The 20,579-nt window shown below is 35.6% G+C and overlaps 2 protein-coding genes across 5 annotated transcripts; one reads left to right on the forward strand and one right to left on the reverse strand.

Annotated features, from left to right (window-relative positions):
- The first annotated feature begins 10,497 nt into the window (after positions 1-10,497).
- LOC112764511 (cyclin-dependent kinase C-2) lies at positions 10,498-15,160 on the forward strand. Its single transcript, XM_025810158.3, has 12 exons — positions 10,498-10,868; positions 11,490-11,571; positions 11,744-11,834; positions 11,911-11,940; positions 12,123-12,232; positions 12,314-12,386; positions 12,467-12,587; positions 12,692-12,809; positions 12,969-13,108; positions 13,204-13,261; positions 13,861-13,931; positions 14,128-15,160. Exons 1-12 carry the CDS (start codon positions 10,759-10,761, stop codon positions 14,672-14,674), a joined length of 1,551 nt encoding a protein of 516 aa, XP_025665943.1. The 5' UTR covers positions 10,498-10,758; the 3' UTR covers positions 14,675-15,160.
- Positions 15,161-16,568: 1,408 nt separating this feature from the next.
- Positions 16,569-20,209, reverse strand: LOC112766222 (probable serine/threonine-protein kinase PBL3). 4 transcript variants are annotated; one of them, XM_072223335.1, is made up of 6 exons: positions 20,118-20,209; positions 19,884-19,953; positions 18,808-19,257; positions 18,110-18,246; positions 17,894-18,017; positions 16,569-17,244 (listed from the first exon to the last, which is right to left on the reverse strand). In XM_072223335.1, exons 1-6 carry the CDS (start codon positions 20,118-20,120, stop codon positions 16,832-16,834), a joined length of 1,197 nt encoding a protein of 398 aa, XP_072079436.1. In that variant the 5' UTR covers positions 20,121-20,209; the 3' UTR covers positions 16,569-16,831. The 4 variants fall into 4 exon arrangements, with proteins under 4 accessions (XP_072079436.1, XP_072079435.1, XP_025667900.1 ...); XM_072223334.1 differs by having other exon boundaries at positions 20,054-20,181; XM_025812115.3 differs by lacking the exon at positions 20,118-20,209 and having other exon boundaries at positions 19,884-20,091.
- Positions 20,210-20,579: the final 370 nt, after the last annotated feature.

Raw genomic sequence — 20,579 nt, forward strand, 5'->3', positions numbered from 1 at the left:
TCACCATAACCGCCGCCCTCCCTTTCCTTAAATACTAAATTCCACCTATTATTCCGACAAATTTCAGGTATTTATGAAACACTAAGCTAGGATATATTGTAATCAAATTATATATGGTTTTGGAGAATAGTACTGTTCTGGGGGTTATTATCTGAAATCGGTGGATTAGGCTTTGGATAGGAAGTCCAAATGTTTAAGAAAGGTGGTTTTTGACGCTCTGTTCGAGTTGTATGTTTTGAGAAATAGGGGGTGGTACCTACAAAGATATTCTGATGTTTAAGTCAACAAAGAATTAAGTAAGTTTGAATATATTAGAATTTAGATATATCTTAGTGTCTCAGCATATTTATAGGAGATGAGCCAATAATTACTGTTGAAATAATTCCACTTCTGATGGTGGATAGTCGTCCCTTTATCTTAGGGTTGTTGATATCTCCCTTTTAGAAATAAGAGAGAGATTTACGAAGACAGTTACTTAGATAAATGTTAGGTTTCTGCTTACGTTGACTCCGACCTCTTTGAAGAGGTCGGATAGACAGTGAAAACCAATTTTATAAATTAGACCTTTTAGTTTAAGAAATTTATAGTGTACAGATCGATGAGCATACAGAGAGCGTACAGAGATTCCATTATTCCTTCTGCTTGAGTTCCTAATCGACACGTGGTCATGGTGTGGAGGCATGGGGATGCGGGCTGAGAGGGCTGGCGAATAGGGGGCTCTTCAAGCGCGATGGCTGGCTTGCAGCAACTGTAACAGCGCCACCATAAAGGCCGTGGAAACGTGATGGGTCTTTGGGCTGGACGTTGAAATCCCGAGAAATGGGCTCATTCATACTCTTGCTTGTCAATCTTTGCTTCCTGTGGACTGAGAAATGAATTTTTGGACTGAAAATAAATGGGGTCGAAAAAAAAATCGATGGAGTGAAATAAACGCCGGAGGGAGATGGCCCAAAAGGGTAAATGTCCGTAGAGTGAAATTGCAACCCCATGGTCTTATGATAAAGTTACCAAATTTAAAAGAAAAATACAATAGAATAAAAAATAATCCAATGGAGATAAGTGCGCCATTACATCTAGCAGGTTTAGCAATAACCACCTATAAGTGCGGACCTCCTCATCCTCCAACAATGCGAACCCAAATATAGTTGTTTGTTTGTGGTGATTTGATCCAGAGAAAACCACCAGTGGCTTCTTGTACTTTTTAGATCGGTACGTCGAATCAAAGGCCAAGACGTCACCAAAAAGCTGATAATCCGTCATCATCTCACCGTCAGTCCAAAATAGGCTGCCCAAACGATTGTCCGGGGTTCGTGTGTATCTCGCCACGCTCCTCATGTCAGCATTTGCCTTTCCCTCCAAATAACTGATAGTCGCCACGGCGTCACCGTCGATTATTCGTGCAACCCTTTGCCCGTGAACATAATTATACACATCCCGTTTGGTAAATCGGAGCATGCCATACCCACCAACTTGCCCCGCCATGTAAGCCATTGTTTTCGACGTTGCGATCCCAAATTGCTTCCAACTATCCACCTGTGCCTTGTCACCCTCACTCATCTTCCGATTACTAGGAAGGAGACGTGCGAACACTGCTGGGGCAAGCTCGTGGTTGTGTTCGTCTACGATGGTGCTGACCCTCCACACACTATGCTGCATATCATAGTAAATCTTCAACTTTGCCTTGCAGTCCGTGCGACTCTCCAACCTCTCCTCCCTTACTCGCTCATGACGGTCGTAGTGCTTTGGATGTCTTGTACCTTGTCGATGACAGAAAAAGTCTCTCCTAATCAACACCCCATTCACACGAGCTACATCTCCCTTCCGAACTCCGAAACCCCTTAATTTAGCGAATTCCTTGTAGGCAGCGTAAGCATCCTCCTTAGTTGCAAACTCTTTTCCCAAGAAGTCCTTCGCAGCGACTGGCCGGCGGAGACAACCCTCTGCCACATCATCTGCATCACCCGACCCATCACCATCATCGGCACCACCTTCACTATTTTCCCCGCTAGCGCCACCCGCACTGCATTCGAGGTTCTCCTCGTCGTCGTATGTATCACCACTAGGACAATAATGTCCACAACTATCATCGGAGGCACTCCCAACCGAGTCTTCGCCCTCACTGTTAAACGAATGACTGAAATCCATTGGAAACAACTTGGTAACCTTCTAGCCTGGTCACATACAAAATAGACAAATCATGCTCACAACCACGCCGTTAGTACAGTCAAAACATTGACCAATGCTATCATAAACGGACTATATCTTACTCCACAAATAAGGCAAAACCAATGGGTCTAAACATACCTCACCAACTTTAGTGCATATTAAATAAGTTAAATTTCGAAAAAATTAATAACCTACCCGGCACCGTAACTTTATCTGCGTTCCCGGCAGAATTGTAGCCAAAAGGATAAAAACCCTATCCAAATTTTATCGCCGCGAATTAAAAAAACAAAAAAAGCAACCGGTCATATAATATAAAAAAAATCACGATCTAATAAGAAATCGGTTACAACCATCTTTTCGTCTTATAGTCCATGGTTTCTCGCTATGAAACAAAACATTGAAATTACCATGTCGATGTCTCTAGTGTCTATAAAGGTGTCCTTCCTTAGTAGGTTGATACAACTCCTTACTTTCACAAAATCACCCTAGCAAAAGTCCGAGACATCAAACTTATTACTAAACCACGACAACTACCTATGGGGCGGTAACAGGAACTGACCTCTCAACAGCCATGTATAGATTATGTTGCCTAGATTGCTAGCAGTACCTGTTGCATTAACAATTTCCCAAACCCACAATACATTGAACTTACTAATTTCTCACTATATACTATTTCTAAAGAATCTACCAATTTGTTCATACCAGACTTCGTCGAATGCTAACAATGATCTAATTTAGCTTACTCTTTTACCAACTACCCTAATCCTTTAACCACAACATCACAATTCAGATTTTCACCTCCATGCCAATACCAGAACATACAATTTCACAAAACAACTTTCAGACGCAATACTCAAATTCAACCTAACCTGATAGTATTTCGAGACCCGAGCTCAAAGCTGATCCTTCACTGGGCAAACCAGCTCCAACCTTCGACTGACAGGCACCGTGGATGACGAGCAATAACACCCACTACAGGACAACCACACCTCAGAGGCATGGCGGCTGTGATCACCACCGATCCTTTGTTTCCATCGATCCTTGGGTACCACGCATGCTCTGGAGAATGGCGTCGGTGGAGAGGTCTTTCACCGGGAGGGCGCAGCCGTGACAGACGAGGAAGCCAACCGCCGGAGATAGCAACAGTCACCAGACCCGCGGCGGCTATCTTGGTGAACGCTTCTAGGGTTTTTCCGAGTGACAGGGAAAGACTGATCCACCCACACCAACAACTCCCTTGGTTACCCCAACTTGTTTTGCGAACAAACCTGAAGGTCCAACAACACCACTAACGGGACACTCTACAACGAAAATCCCGTTCTGAATGGCGCTATAAAGCCGGCTCACCAAGCCCTTGAATGAGTCTCCCCAGCTACTTGAGACAAATCTGCTTTCAGCCATACATAGACAACACGTGTCCACAGCAGATTCAATAAAAATAAGAATATGTAAATCTATACAAATATGCATCTTTACAGTAGATCGACCCTTTAGTTTAATTTAGATCTAACTTATCATTTGGGTCAGGATATGAATAAATGCTATTTTAATAACTAAATTATTTGAATTAAGACAAAAATGTGAATATCACTTGACTAACATTACTTTGATGCGTGCAAAGACTAAAGTCAAACAAAATAATCATAGAAATTAAATCTAAACCAATAAATATTTTTGTGAATGTTTGAACTTCAACCAAAGTAAAAAAAAACTTACAATATTTTCAGGATAAACAAAAATATGGAGAAATTCTATTTAAACAACCAAATCCTACTACTACAAACAAATAAGTTATACATTAATTTTGTTGTCTTTTTCAAATAAGCTTTTATAATTCTCTCCATGTATATATAAAAGCACCATTAACATAATTAGTTGAAATTGACCTTTCAATAAAAAATATTATAAAATTTTATATATACACAATATCAGTGATAAATTTAAAAAATTTTGTAATCAACTTATGTTAATAGAGTGATTAGTAATATAACATTGAGAGCAAAGTTAATAAAATAATAAGACAAATAAATATTATTATTATTATTATATATTATTTAAAAAATATTCAAATTTTAGTGAAAATATTTGTTCTTATTATTATGATTATGATAGGTGTATATTAAAATCAGTTACCAATATAAAATATATATTAAAATATAAATACATATTGAAAATAAATTAAACTACACAAGTAATTATGCACAAATACATTTGTAGCAAATTTTAGTGGATAAACAATATTTTTGATTTACTAAACAATCTAGACACCTGTCACTTAGGCTGTGTTTATTTACAGATACTGAGATAAGGATATAGAGATATAAAATTATATTTAATAGATTAGATATAAATAGAGATATTGTATCCAGCTGAATTAGTGTATTTTGTGTTTAAAAAAGACACAAAGACACTAAGAGACAAAATTTATTTTTCATTTTTTTCTATTATTCTTGTAAATTTTTTATAATTATATATTTTTCTCAAGTTTTTGAATTAAAAAAAAGAATAAATTGGACTTTCATAATTTATTCTAATTTATCACCAAACAAAATATAAAAATACTAATTTTTGTATCTTTATTATTTATATCTTGTTTTTAGTATCTTATCTTGTCATGTTCTCCCAACCAAACATAATCTTATAACTTCCTATTTTTGGTCTTGACCTATAGCTTCTATTGTTTTTTTTTTTTTTTGTCATGGGCTAAGCCCAAAAACTCTACCCAAACCCTAAAACAACTCGCCCACCCAATTCCAATTTCATCATCTCCCTAACGGGAGTTATGTTGTGGCCGAGAAGTGAACTCGAATCCATGGCCTCAATAAGAAGACTATGTTATCCACTTTCGGACTGAGCCAAGATCTGAAAATCAAGTTGCGAATTTGTTGATGAGGTCTGAATCAGGTCACTCTGCTGGCTTTACTTCGGTATAAAGCTCCATCGCAGAGGTAAGGATTCCTCTTCTAGGATGACACCAGGCTTGGCCGCCCAGATAATGATATTGGTGCTTCTCTCCGAAGAATGCATACAACACTGCGTAGTAGATCAATGCACCACTTTTGACTCAATTTATCTGATTTGTAATTGATAAATTTGCTATGATATGTACTAATTGGTTAGCTTCTCTTCGAATCCAAGTGAATCCACATTTGTTAAAACTTTTCTATAGTTCAAAGATATCTTGCAAAATCGGATCAATCTCTTGAAGGCTATTTTTTTATTTAATTGCCTGCACCAAAGGTAAATAATCAGATTCAATTAGTATCATATCTGGCTATAGATTTCTTGCCAAAATTAAAGCATTTTTTGTTGCTAATGCTTCTGCTGCAATACTGGACAGTTGTGATTCTATCTGTGTTTCCCACAAGAAATCTTCCAAAGCTGTCCCTTGTAGCTACTGGCGTTGCTCCATCACCAGAAGCTTTCTGGAAGGCTGCATCAACGTTCAGTTTCAACCAATTTCTTGGCAGGGGTCTCCAAGTAACTTTAATTCTTCTATTCTCTGTTTGTTTCTGAACTGCTTGATCAATAGTTGCTCTGTACTATTTTTCTACTATTCTAGCCTTGACAATAGCCTCCTTAGGATTGATCTTTTTAGTGTTGAATATGGCTTGGTTCCTGGTTTTTCATATCTCCCATATTAAAAAATCATCTTTCCTATCCTTTCCTCTTTGTCAGTTTTTCCTTCCTCCTTAATTCTTCTAATTTTCTGTAAAAGCCATTCTCCAAAGCTTGTGATGTGATCCTGATAGGGACAATATTGGCATTGGCTACCAAACCAAGCTACCCTCTTCCATGGACATAGTAACAATGTATGTTTGATAGTCTTAGACTCCACGAAACAAATCTGACACATAAGGAAGTTGACTATATTCCTTTTAAACAACCTTTCAATAACCGGTACTATATTATGCGCTGCTCTCCAAATAAAACTTTTAATCTTTTGGGGAGTTTGGACATTCCATATCTCCATCTATAATTCTTCTAAATTTATACTCGATGAAGCTTCTTCCATTTTGTTTCCTTAGCTTTCCTTTTTAGCTATGTGATATCCAGTTCTGACACTGTAGTTTTCATCCTTTCTATATGGCCAAATAAGTCTATCTTTTCTTTTCAAAATGTTTGTAGGAGTCTTCAGAATTTTTTTTTTTAAATATCAGTAAAAACCCCTTCAATCTTCCTCACATTCCACCATTCCCCTTCCTTCAAAAGTTCACTAACATAATTCAACTCTATTCCTTCTTGTCTTTGAATTTTTCCTTCGCCTACTACCCACTTATCATCCCAAACATTAATTCTTGACCCGTCATCCACACTCCATCTCCCATTTCTGTGAAGAAAAACTCTTCCTTTAATTATACTTTTCCAAGCCTAAGATGCATTAATATAGCATTTCGCATTCTAAAAATCTCTATCGGAAAAATAGACTACCTTTAAAATACGTACCCATATTGAATTAGAATTTTCTATGATTCTCCAAGCTTGTTTTGCTAAAAAAGCTAAATTTTGGCCATGAAGATCCTTGAAGCCTAGCCCTCCATTTCTTTTACTTGCACAAATCTTGTCCCAACTTTTTCAGTGTATACCTCTTTTTTTTCAGAATTGGCCCACTAAAATCTTGCAATCATAGCGTTTAATCTCTGACGGAATACTTTTAGAAATTCAATAACTGTCATACCGTAGCTAGGAATAGCTTGTATAACAGCTTTAATAAGGACTTCAGGCTTGGTTTAGGAGCTTTTCTTTCCATCCTTCGACTTTTTTCATCACCTTCTCCTCTATCCAATTTAGAGCTTTAATTTTTCACCTGTCCCAAATCCCTGGCAGCCCTAAATACATTCCTGAATTATCCCAATACTTCATTCCTAGGATTTTCTCTATGTTAACTCTGGTTTGTATGGGTATTTGACTACCAAAAATAATCTCCGATTTATCTAGATTGATCATTTGACCTGATGCCTCTGTATACTTATTAAGAATCAAAATGAGATTGTAAATTTTCTCCTCTTTTGCTTCTATAAAAATAATACAATCATCCGCAAACAGAAGATGAGTAATTGGAGGGGCTGTTGGTGCGATTTTGAACCCTGAAATTTCCTTTCTTTCTCTTGCTTCCTCCATGAGAATAGTGAACACTTCATCCACAATTATAAAAAGATATGGGGATATAGGATCGCCCTGTCTCAGCCCTCTTTCAGGTATAATTTTACTAGTGAGCCTCCCATTCATTCTAACCTTATACGTAGCACTTCTAACACACTTCATTATTAAGAAAACCCACCTCTGGTCAAAACCAAAAGCTGTCAATGTAGACTCCAAAAAAATTTACTCTAATCTATCATAAGCCTTATTCATATCTATCTTAATAGCTAGACTTTCCAATCTATTCCTACTTTTTTTTATTAATACTATGAAAAATCTCTTGAACTATGATAATATTATCCTGAATCAACCTACACCCACTCTGGATTGGCAAAATAACCTTATCCATGAACCTTATAATTTTGTATATATATAATTACAGTAACTAATAGGCCTAAATTGATTAAGATTTTTTGGTTGTTTCACTTTTGGAACAAGAACAACAATAATTTCACTTACCTCTTCTGGCATAATACCTTCATAAAAAAAGCTTATAATCACAGCACAAACTTTATTTTTTATTGTGTTCCAGTGACTCTGATAAAAAAGTCCATTTAATCCATTTGGTCCAGGGGCTTTGAGGCTGCCCAAGCTAAAAACAGCTTCCTCAATCTCCTTTTCTGAAATTTCCTCCATGAGTTGTTCGTTCATTTCTTGAGTAACTCTTTTTGGAATCCTATTTATACAATCTCTGAAATCATATTTGGCTGAGGATGTAAACAACTTTGTAAAGTGCTCCTCCACTATCTTCAAGATTCTATCATCTCGTGAAACCCATTGGCCCTCCTTATCTTTTAATCTTTTCACTTTATTTTTATTTCTCCTTTGAATCGTTATCGCATAAAAGAATATGGAATTTTTGTCTCCTCACTTTAGCCACTTTAGCTTGGATCTCATTCCCCAGTATTTCTCTTCTTGCCTTTATAACTGGCTTATCCTTTCCTTGATTTGACACCTCCGTGCTTGCTGTTCTTCATTTAATTCTGCCTCTTGAAGCTTCTGTAGCTCAACCTTCAACTTTTTAATCTCTATATCAGCTCTAGCAAAAGTGTTCCTACTCCAATTCCTTAAATTTTTCTTGCAGTTTCTCATCTTCTTCAGCAACCTATCCTATTCGTTATTATTATGCTCTTCTTTTTTTCAACTCATCTTAATAATCTCCTCACAGTTTTTATGGTTGTTCCAAAATGCTTCAAATTTGAACGACCTATCCACCTTATACTTAGGCTGTAACCTCAAAACAATGAGCGTATGGTCTGAACTCACTGCTGGCATAGCTATCAAACTTGCATTTGGAAACTTGTGCCTCCATTTCCAGTTAACAAAGCCCTATCTATTCTTTTCTTAATTATTAACCTATTTCGAGGATTACTAAACCAAGTGAATTTTCCTCCTTTTAGATTCATGTTCATGAGAGCATTAAAATCCATAAAATTTTTTGAAATCCACAATCTGTTTTCTCGGCTGCTCATGCATGCCTTCCTTCTCCTCTAGAGCTAAAACAACATTGAAATCTCCCATGAAGAGTTTAGGTTCATTCTTGTTAAGATTGCTTGTTGTGAGCTCCCCCCATTCCTCCCTCCTCTTGCCTGGTTTTGGGTTACCGTACATGAAAATGATTTTTCAATCATTTCCTTTTCTATCTTTAATGTAAGCTTTAATATAATAATTAGAGTAAGAGTAAACATCAATATTAATATTTTCATTTCATAGCAAACATAGATCTCCAAACATACTCCAGAGTTCTACATAAAAATATTTATCAAAATGAAGCCTTCTCTTAATTTTACTTATACTACTATCCTTACCTCTTGTCTCCATGAGAAATACAATAGCGAATTTTATCTATTTACACAAATATAAAAGTTTTGAAACTGTCATGGGGCTGCCACCCCTCACCAGTTCCAACTAATGATGCTCATAGCTGAGGGTGAGGCTTGATAAGGCCCGCCTCCTCGACCATGAATTTGTTTTCTACTTTACCTTCCATAACCCAGTTCCTATCCACTCCTCCAACGTTCTCCTCCTTCTCTCCACCCTTGCCTTCTATTGGTTCATTTTGTAGGTTTAATTTTGGACATGGGTTCATTTTCTAGTTTTTTCTTTTGTCAGGGATTTCGTAGTTTAGTTAGAGCTATCTAAATAGCAAATCTGAAACATGGAAAACATATGCAAACTCATGAGAAAAAAAAAAAAAACACATGCGGACCTTTTTATTTTACATATTTTGTTTCTCCTTTTTTTGGTCTTTTATTTTGGGCCTTACCCTCGTACATTTCTCAAACAATGATGTTCTAAATTCAGACTAAAAATCTTTCGCAAATGGGCTTTAGAAACTCTTCTCAACCATGAGCTGACATTACATTTAGACTAGAGGTGGCAGCTGAGGCTTGGCACAGATGGAGGATTTCTACGCCTCTCATCAAGCTGCATCCGGGTTCAAATCCCAGCTGAGGCTGGATGTTGCAAGAACCCATAGTACCCATGTAGTGTGTGTGAGTGTGTTGTGTGGGTGTGTGAAACATGGGGTTAATGCCTAGGATTGGGGGCTGTCCAATCCACTTGACCAAAAAAAAAAAAAAAAGACTAGAGGTGCACATGATCGGCCTGTCCCCGAATATTTTTAGGAGTTAATTTGGTGTGATTTCATCGAATTTAGAGTTGAATAAGGGTCTCAAAAATAGATCCGATCATTATTTTGGGTGAAGTCCAGGTCAAGTTGAACCCGGCTTCACCTGGCCCATGTGCACCATAAGGAAACTAAAAAAGATATTTATGTTTTAAATTAATTTTAATATTACGTTATATTAATTATAAGCTTATTGTTTTATTTTTAATCACATTTGTTGAATTAGAAAATAGATCAAAAAAGCATCAAATTAAAATTTATAGACAAATTCAAGTTCAAATATGAATATCAACTTTTCGTTGACAAGTTTCTTCTTTACAAATAAGTGAAGTTTATTTATAAATTATTGTTAAAGCTTTAAAGACCCGGTTTAGACCCGATATAGTTGTAACCCGAAATGTTTAGATTTCATCGAATTTAGAACTGGGTTAGAGTATAAAAAATAAATCCGGTATATATTTAGAACCGGGTCTAGTTTATGACAAATTCGATTTCACCCGGCCTGAACATCCCTACAATTAGACCCAATTAATTTGGGCCTAACGAGTCCAAAGTTTAAAAAGAATGAAAAGAGAAAAAAAAAAAAAACACCGCAAGAATTATAATTCAGACAGAAAACCGAAAAGAGAAAATAGAGTAAGAAATGAAATAGTAAAGCACGCCTTTATGCTCTCTGTTGTTTTTGCTTTTTATCTCTGAAAATTTTTCCAAGTGAAGACGTCAACAAGAAAAAAAAAATCCCTACAGAGAACCCTAAAAATTGGATTGAGGAATTTTAGTTCTTCGGAAGGATTAGGGTTTTTTTTCCTCAGGTGGGAACAATGTCGATTGCAGCCCCAGGGCAACTGAACGTGAACGAATCCCCTTCTTGGGGATCCAGAAGTGTCGATTGCTTCGAGAAGTTAGAGCAAATTGGCGAGGGCACATACGGGTTTGTTTCACTTTCATTCCTTTTAACCTTTCAGCTATCAGAATCTTTTTTCTTTGTTTTTTTTTCAAAAAAAGAATAAAAATTCCCTTTTTTTGGAGTGTGTATGAAATTTGTGGATTCAGTGGTAATTACTTGCACCACTTTACCAAGAACTCGAGTTTTGGGTCGCTGATGCTTCGCTGGAGAATCGTGGCACTTTTCTCTATCGAGAGGGCGATGATATTTTTCACGAGATTGAGCTGCCGGAGCCATAATTCTTCAAGTGCTTGTAGTGTTTGTGTGCTAGTATGCTGATTATTCATGTGTGTTACCATTATTGGAATGTTAATGTGTAGTACTAAAGCTTAGTTGTAATTTTTCACTAATTGTTGTTAGGCATTTTGTATAAGCATAATTGTAATTGGTTTGATTGATGTTTGTAAGTTTTAAAGTTTTTAAATCATGATTTGTATGAAAGGCTCTTTTTCTTTTCCCTTTCCGAAATTCGTTATCGATATAGTTGAAATGTGTAAAATTTCTACTTTCAGATGAAGATTATTTACTCTGTTAACTTACCATAAAATCCATTGCTAATATTATCATAAGGTAATTGATCTTTGCTTCCATATATTATACTTGCAGTCAAGTTTACATGGCTAAAGAGATCAAAACTGGTGAAATTGTTGCTCTGAAGAAAATTCGAATGGACAATGAGAGAGAAGGGGTATTTCTATATATAATTTGTTGTTTATTATGTTATAGGTGCATAACATTCTATATTGGTACTTCCTTTCACTTGTGACTTACTAGCTTTGTATCTTCTCTAACAAACTTATACATGCAATTCTGTAATATATATTTATATCTGACTTGTATTGTAAATTTTGCCATGGCAGTTTCCTATAACTGCTATACGAGAAATCAAAATTCTTAAGAAACTACACCATGAAAATGTGATCAAGCTAAAAGAAATTGTCACTTCTCCAGGTGCTGTTTTAAAGAACTATTCACTTGAGTAAAGATTGTTTTGTTTAGATCTAACATTGTCTGTTTCTTCTTTCAGGCCCTGAGAAAGATGAACAAGGGAGGCCAGGCAAGTTATTCACTCTCATGTCGTGTTATTAGCCAATTTCTTTATTTACAACCATAAAGTTGCGCATAAGTTTTGTTTGTAAGAATATATTTATCAACTTCTTTTGGATATCCTTAGTTTATCTATGTACTAAATTAATTCATCTGCTATTCATATTTGTTTTGGCCTTTTGGGGGCTACAGACGGTAACAAATATAAAGGGGGCATCTATATGGTCTTCGAATACATGGACCATGATTTGACTGGTCTTGCTGACCGTCCTGGGATGAGATTCACAGTTCCCCAAATTAAGGTATTGCGTTAATACGAGTGTTACTTTATACTGTTAAAATTGTTTATTTCATGTTTCCTGAGTTACTTTTTCCTTCTGAAGTGTTACATGAGACAGCTGTTGACGGGGCTTCATTATTGTCATGTAAATCAAGTACTTCATCGAGATATTAAAGGTGTGTGTGTGGCCAAAGTTTCGTCTTTAGATCTAGTTGAATATGTCAAATCCCATTTGATGTATTATGTTCTGTTGCAGGCTCAAATCTCCTTATAGACAATGAAGGAAATCTGAAGCTTGCAGATTTCGGACTGGCACGGTCATTTTCTAATGATCACAATGCAAATCTTACAAACCGTGTCATTACATTATGGTACAGGTAAATGTTGTGACCTGTGTTTTCATGAGAGTTCAGTGGGGAAGAGGGGGTTGGACTCTTGAGATTGACCGGTGCATATATGGATTTTGTCATTGTAAATTTAGACCCCCTGAGTTGCTGCTAGGGACAACAAAGTATGGGCCAGCTGTAGATATGTGGTCTGTTGGGTGCATTTTCGCTGAACTTCTTCATGGGAAGCCTATCTTTCCTGGAAAAGATGAGGTTAGTGATATTCTGTGTATGATATATGAGTGGATTAGAGGTGCATTGGATCACTAATGTTAAATTGTTATAGGGAATATATGATCTTGTATATCTTCATGGCAACAATTTCTTTGTATAGCTTAGATGTAATGTATGTTTCCTTTGTAATTATTGCAGCCTGAACAACTAAATAAAATATTTGAGCTGTGTGGAGCACCGGATGAGGTGAACTGGCCTGGGGTTTCCAAGACTCCTTGGTATAATCAATTTAAACCAACAAGGCCAATGAAAAGACGTCTGAGGGAAGTTTTCAGACAGTAAGTAGATAACATGAGTTTCACTGATGAGTATATACGCCTTTATTGTTTTATATTTTTTTAATTAACTCTTCTCTTCGTATTGTGAATTCTAGTTTTGATCGTCATGCTCTGGAATTGTTGGAGAGGATGCTGACACTTGATCCAGCTCAGGTATTTGACATTCAGGGATCTGATTTATTTGTTGTAGAGTTAACTTGAATTGCTACTTTATGTGCTCCATTTACGTGTCATTCCGGTTGCCTTACATCATTTAATATCATTTAATTTGACAAATTTAATTCGGTCTACTATTTTTGTTTTAAATTTTTATGTACCTTACATATTTACAAATCTCAAAGCTAAGCTAGTGATAAAAAAGAATAGATGATATAATGTTGAAGTGAATTGAGTTTTGAAAAGTAAGGGTGCGTTTGGTTTATGTTTTCATTTTTAGTGTTTTCTGTTTTCTGGATTTTGTGAAGGAAAAAGTGAAAATAGGAGGCGAAAACAGAAAACAGAATTTTATTGTTTTCACTGTTTTTACTCTTTCTTTTCACAAAATCTAAAAAATAGAAAATACTGAAAATGAAAACACATACCAAACGCACCGTAAATATTTTTTCAGATATGGATTTGTATGTTAAAAAAGATATCTGTTAATAACATGACAATTTATCTTTCAGCGCTAGTTGTGCTTTTGTATGACTAGTTCCTAATTCCCATAAGAATCTGCATGCTAATATTTACTGGTCAATTTTTCTTGTTTATAGAGAATTACTGCGAAGGATGCTCTTGATGCTGAGTATTTCTGGACTGATCCATTGCCATGTGACCCCAAGAGGTATCTTAAACTTTAGTTTTTCCTTTTGTTTTTCTGAAAATATTACATTTCCTGGAAAGTACATGATCTTGAAATCGATATAAGATTACATGCGTGTCCCATTGATCCCTCCCTTTTTGACTTTTGTTGTTCTTGTTGTGTTTTTTTTTTCTGGCCAGTATACTTAATGTTTCCACATCTGTTATGTTTTCCTCAGTTTACCCAAGTATGAATCATCACATGAGTTTCAGACAAAGAAAAAGCGTCAGCAACAACGGCAAAATGAAGAAATGGCTAAGCGCCAGAAAATGCAGCATCCTCAGCAGCATACTCGTCTTCCCCCCATTCAACAGCCGGGGCAACATGCACAAATGCGATCAGGACCTAACCAAAATTTACATGGTTCTCAACCCCAAGTTGCTGCGGGACCTAGTCACCATTATGGGAAGCCTCGAGGTCCATCTGGTGGGCCAGGAAGATATCCACCAAGCGGGAACCCTGGTGGAGGATACAATCACCCTAATCGGGGAGGTCAAGGAGGGGGTGGCTATGGCAGCGGGCCTTATCCTCCTCAAGGGCGAGGGGCACCTTATGGTTCCAGCGGCATGCCTGGTGGTGGTCCTCGCGGAGGAGGTGGTAGTGGCTATGGAGTCGGAGCCCCAACTTATCCCCAGCAAGGGGGTCCATATGGTGGGTCTGGCACTGGTCGTGGCTCAAACATGATGGGTGGAAACCGCAATCAACAATACGGATGGCAGCAATGAAAAAAAAAAAGATTTTCTTTGAATGGTCTCTATTATGTTCTGATTTGACATTGGTCTGATATGTTTGATTAAGAAGCGAGTTATAGAAAGATCAAACAAATCAATGGATCAAGTTGTTGAGAAAAAAGACATGGTTGGTCTCTGGATTATAGATTATTGAGATATAATGTTCTTATTACCTTAAGTGACTGAAAGCCTATGTCATGCACCTAATATAATGTTTTTGGTGCTGTGTCTTTAGGGACCATGAGAAACAAAGACATGGCTTTTGATGTTTGTTCATTGCATGCCATAGATTCATTCACCAAGCTATAGGTATGAATAAGTAGCATAACTCAACATGTATAAGAGATTCCACTTACTATAATATTCTTCCTGGGATACAACCTTGTAACAAATTTTGTTTTTTTTTTTTTTCCTATTTAGGGAATGTGTAAATCAAGAAATCAACTAGTATGTTCAATATAATGTGTTCTTTGTTTTTCATTTTTTTTGTTGGGGGGGAGGTTAAATAGAACTACAAAATCATGAAAATGGAAAGAGTGCGGTTGAAAATTGTGATTAAGCTTAGAAGGCATGCAATTAAGAGTGAAGAAACCGGAGAAATGATGCATCCAAACGAAGAATCAAATGTAAATGTTAGGGGTCAATAATAGTAATAATGATGGATTACTAAGTCCTTGTGCTGGAAATGGGCATAGATTTTGTTGAAAAAAGGTAATTGGAAAATATAATAATATTTTGAATTCATACCCAAAACACCAAGGAACCATGTCTAAAAAATGAGGAAAATGAGAAAAATGTTAATGTAATACAGTATGATGATGTAATATGCATTAATTAAGTACATATGAAAACCAAAACATCAGATCATAGAATTTTAACAAATACCTCATTACTTAAGTCTCTAACCATTCTGGCATGAGCTGCTGCTTGAGCAAGTTGCATGCTAATTGTACTCCAACTTCTTTTTGTTCTCGTCTTGTTTCCTAAAATGTAAAATTCATAAATATTTTAAAGAGATTATCGGTGCCTCTCTGCTGGAGAAAGCTACCGAATCTTTAGCCAACAAAGAATGTTTTAAGCATAAAAACATTAAATAAATCTTGAAATACTAATTTTATTTTTGCAAAAGAAGTTGCAATTTTCCATATAATTCATAACAATGCTATAAGAATAAAATTAATTATTTAGACTTGTATAATTTAAAGTAAACATATGATCAAAATCCAAGAAACATATGATCAATTCAAATATAATCTAAAGCAAGAATAGGATTTTGGTAAATTCTATCCTTCACAATCACTAATCTCAGAAAAAAAACATTTGACAGGAATTAAGTTATCTAAATCAAACTTTCAATTTATAATAATAATAATAATAGTTGTAGAAAGCAAGCAGCAGTTTGTTAACACACCTTCACAAACAATGAAATGGATATAACATAAACGTTAAGCTGAATTTTTACCCTATAAAATTTAAATGAATAAATAAATTGTACAATGAAATTGCACACCTTCACTATGAACTCAGGTTCTTATTATTGAAGACTTCTTGTTATTGACAATGCAGCCACTGAAATACAAAGAAAAGGATATTACAAAGTTTATTGATGCTGAAACATAGAAGAAAACTGCCGATTAAATTCAGCAATCAATTTTAAAGGTTCCATTAAAAAAAAAAAAAAGAGCTGCCCCAGTTGCATACCAAGAACTCAACATCAACAAATTCAAACTTAATGAGCAGTGGGAGTAAATTTTGGTGTATGGCAAAAAGAGCTTTATTAATTTTGAAAAGAATATATATCCACTACTTTTATGGTATGGACTAACATTTACTTATAATATTCTTCCTGTGATACAACCTTGTACCAAAATCATGAAAATGGAAAGAGTGCGGTTGAAAATTGTGATTATAATGAAGGTGAGTGATTACATTGAGTTATAGAGCTTAGACACACTGATAAATAAACTGATAAACTAATATACAACTAGCTCTCTCTAATTAACCATTTTGTTACAAACTTTACATACTATACTCTGTCATCATACATTCATGCTTGAAACAAATTCATGAAATACCCTTCTTAGGGGTTAGGCAAGGTAACACTTTCCAATGAATAACCCTTAAAAAAAATGAAAGCATATGTTGAGAAGCTCATAGTTTTTGAGCACTTGAAAGTGACTTTTGGGAATGATTAGAAGAATGTTTGCTGGTTGCACTACTCTCAGTTGCCCTTTTTGGGGTCCTTGTGATTGAATTTGTGGATTGAAGTGCTTCCAATGCAGCTAAAACATTCACCATTTGTGGCCTATATTTTGGATCAGCATTCAGGCACTGCAAGGCGAGTGCGGCCGCGGCTTGAGCTCCTTTCCTAGAGTACTGTCCACCCAACCTGGTATCCATGATTCTCAAAATCCTTCTGCTATCACTTAGGAATGGCCTCGCCCAATCCACCAATGTTTCTTCTGGAATTCCTTCTTTCTCGTTTTCGACTACACGCCTTCCGGTTAATAACTCTAGCAAGACAACGCCAAAGCTGTATACATCACTCCTTGGGGTCAAATGACCTGTTTGTTTTGTCAAATGCAAAAGGCTCATCAAATTTTTGAAATCTTACTTGTGATGAAACTACTCATCTCAAAAGCTTAAGCTGATAGAAGAAAGCAACATTAATAGTTATATCTCTAACACTCCCCCTCAAGCACGGGGACATAGGCTTTAATACCATGTCATGAAACCACTTATCTCAAAAACTTTAAGCTAATAGAAAAAGACAACATTAAGGTAGCATTTGTTTTGGGAGACCGAGACTCAATATCATGTTTGTTGGTTTAGAGACTGGTACTAAAATTTTTGTCTCTATCTCCAAAATTTCAGTATTTCAGTATCTCCAAAATGTAGGGACACAGGAACTAAAATTTTTAGAGATGGAGATTGAAACTTTAATAACATTTTATACCTAAAATATCCTCATTTCAATTAATTAATTCCAATTTTACTCTTTGTGCAAATTAAATTAGAGTTTCATTCTTCTTTTAATTTCTGTCTCCCACTTTGTACCAAACAGAATACTCAGATTTATTTCAATTTCTGTTTCTTAGTCTCTGTCTTTCGGTCTTAGTCTTTCTGTCTCTGTCTCTCTACCAAACACTACCTAATGATTATATCTCTAATGATAGTAAGTCACATGTATTTTGAAAGGGAAGGAAAATTTACCTGTAGCTACATACTCTGGTGCAGCATAACCATGAGTTCCAATAATTCTGGTTGAAACGTGTGTATTATCTCCGGTAGGACCGTCTCTTGCCAAGCCAAAATCCGAAATCTTCGCATTGAAATCCTGCATAAATTTTGGAAATACTCTTTCAGAATGAAACAATAGTGTACAATGTACATTCACATTTCATAGAATCACAGACTCAAACTACTTACAGAGTCTAGTAGGACATTGGAAGCCTTTAAATCGCGAAAAATGATATTTGAATCGAGGGAATGCAAGAATGCTAATCCTCTAGCAACAGCTATGGCGATGTTGATCCTCATAATCCATGGAATCGGTTGAACACCTTCTGCAAAATGGTAACAAAAATATACTGAAAATGAAAATAGAAACCGAAAAGTTTCTAAATATGTTGAAAATAAAAACGAGGAAATAGTCAAATTAGTACTCAATCACCAAATTAGTCCCGGTTTTTTTAATCAAATTCGTCTGGCAAAGATTTTAAGTTAGTCATTTTAGTACTTTTGTCACTTCCGTTCATCAAAATTTGTTGATGTGACACGTTTAGTTACACCAGAGTAGTCCTAATTGACGGCGTGATTTATAAAATTAGATCAAGGATTCTAGTGCCTCAGGTCCTTCCTTCAATTAGATTTTGATTTGATCTAATTTTATAAAATTATCATGCTAATAGTCAATTAATACTCATATGTGTGTTGTAATATCACTTAAGGTGCTATATTAATAAATTTTGGTGTCGTCAACAAAGAAAATGACAGAATGACTAACACCGCTAATTTAAAATATTTGAAAAGAGAATTTGATTAGAAAAATCTTTTGGAGACTAATTTGAAAAATAAGTAATCTTTCAACCACGAATTTGAGCATTCAGCCAAGTAAATACACTTACTTCTGAATAAATGGTTTTCCAAACTTCCTTTCTGCATAAACTCATAAACTAGAAGCCTATTCTTCCCTTCCAAGCAATAACCAATAAGTCTTACAAGATTTTCATGGTGAAGCTGCCCTAGATAGTTCACTTCTGCAAGCCATTCTTGGTGTCCTTGAAAGCTTTCTGGCTTAAGCTTCTTTATGGCTGCTACTATACCAGTCCCTGGTTTTGTGGGAGCAAAAGTGTTCTCATCTATCCACCCTTTGTACACAAACCCGAACCCTCCCTCGCCGATCAAATTCTCTCGCCGGAAGTTCTTAGTTGCCTCCTTCAGATCACTAAAGGAGAAGGACTTAAGGCTGCTAGAAATTGTTCTCTCAATAGCATTTGACACTGAAGTTTGAGCAGAAGATTTTTGTTTGGGAGGACTTGAATTCTGCTTTGGCTTAGTTTGAGATTTATTACTTCCTGATTAGATGAAAATCAAAGTTAAAATCAACCAATTTAACAACTTAACCATATAACAAAATGCAGCAAAATTGTGATTTTGGTTAATAATAAATAGAGTTAAAACCTTAACTAGGGTATTAAAATTCCAACTTTAAAGCACAAATTGAATGAAATTAGCTCAACTAATCACAAACCTTAATTAGAGTATCAAAATTGCAAAATTTCTAATGAACAATATGTTTTAAGAACCTGCTAGAACAGTGTGAAAAAGCCACATCTTCATTTTTCCAACCAAATTTTAAGTTTTTAATAACCATGGTACTAGAAAACACTAAAAAGGTTTATAGTATATTAGGTGAACAAAAAGACAAAGAGTATCAACTAATCCCAGAAACCCAAAGGGAATAAGAACATTAAAAAACAGAGAACTGAGTAAAACAAAAAAGGATTATTTGATGAACATTGGTTTTATCCTTTAGGAACCATCGCCATCTTTCTTTCTTTCTTCCCCTTTTGCGTGGAAAACAAAGCAAGAAAACCATAACAAAAGCATCATGGTACGACAGAAAATACAAAGACACAGAGACAGAAACAAGAGAGAAAAGTTGTGGCCTAAAAAAGAAGGAATTGAAGGAAGAACTGACCAAAAAGGGTTGTGGAAGAAACATGAGCAACTGGTTTTATGAAGCAATTTCCCATGATGATGATGATGATCTATGATGCAAAGTGTTTTATGTTAGAACAAGAAAAAGGGTTTGTATAATTGTATATGTAAGATGAGAGTAAGAGTGTGAAAAAGTATGCAAAGAAATACGTGTGAAGTTGGAAGAAAAAGTCCACCATGGGAGCTAGGAAGAGAGGAGTGGTTGACAAGTTACCATAGTCAATGGGGTGGGAAATTCACACCATGCTTACACCATTCATAATACAAACATAAAACATGCTCCCACATTTCATATATCACGGTCCTAAAAAGCCCAAACATATTTCCATCATTTATAAATATCAATTTTATTTTAATGGGATGACAGTGTAGAACAATTTTATCCCTGTATCGATTCATACAATAACAAAAATATTTGACAACAAAAAATTAACTAAAAATAGCCAAAATTTACAGTTACAGACTCAAATTCCGACTTTAACAGTCTAATTACAATTCGGCCACCAAGTAGGCTCAAAATTTCGATACCTCTGATATTTGAATTAGAATTTTTCTTATCTTCTAACAAATTAGGAGATAAGATAAACAACCAAGCCTATATAAAAGAGAGCCGGGTTTCCAAATTTGTCATACACACCGACACAACTACCTTATTAATCCTACCTTTGAAAGTGAT

Source organism: Arachis hypogaea, chromosome 17 (assembly GCF_003086295.3).
Source record: "Arachis hypogaea cultivar Tifrunner chromosome 17, arahy.Tifrunner.gnm2.J5K5, whole genome shotgun sequence".
NCBI lineage: Eukaryota > Viridiplantae > Streptophyta > Magnoliopsida > Fabales > Fabaceae > Arachis > Arachis hypogaea.

What these genes read in the sequence shown, in the direction of transcription:
- LOC112764511 (XM_025810158.3), top strand. Translation starts at nt 10,759, where the DNA reads ATGTCGATTGCAGCCCCAGGGCAACTGAACGTGAACGAATCCCCTTCT. An exon ending in TCACAGTTCCCCAAATTAAG is followed by an intron (nt 12,233 to 12,313) that starts GTATTGCGTTAA and finishes TTCCTTCTGAAG; the next exon opens with TGTTACATGAGACAGCTGTT. An exon ending in TGACACTTGATCCAGCTCAG is followed by an intron (nt 13,262 to 13,860) that starts GTATTTGACATT and finishes TCTTGTTTATAG; the next exon opens with AGAATTACTGCGAAGGATGC.
- LOC112766222 (XM_072223335.1), bottom strand. An exon ending in GGAAAACCATTTATTCAGAA is followed by an intron (nt 18,247 to 18,807) that starts GTAAGTGTATTT and finishes ACCATTTTGCAG; the next exon opens with AAGGTGTTCAACCGATTCCA. An exon ending in ACCAGAGTATGTAGCTACAG is followed by an intron (nt 17,245 to 17,893) that starts GTAAATTTTCCT and finishes CAAAACAAACAG; the next exon opens with GTCATTTGACCCCAAGGAGT.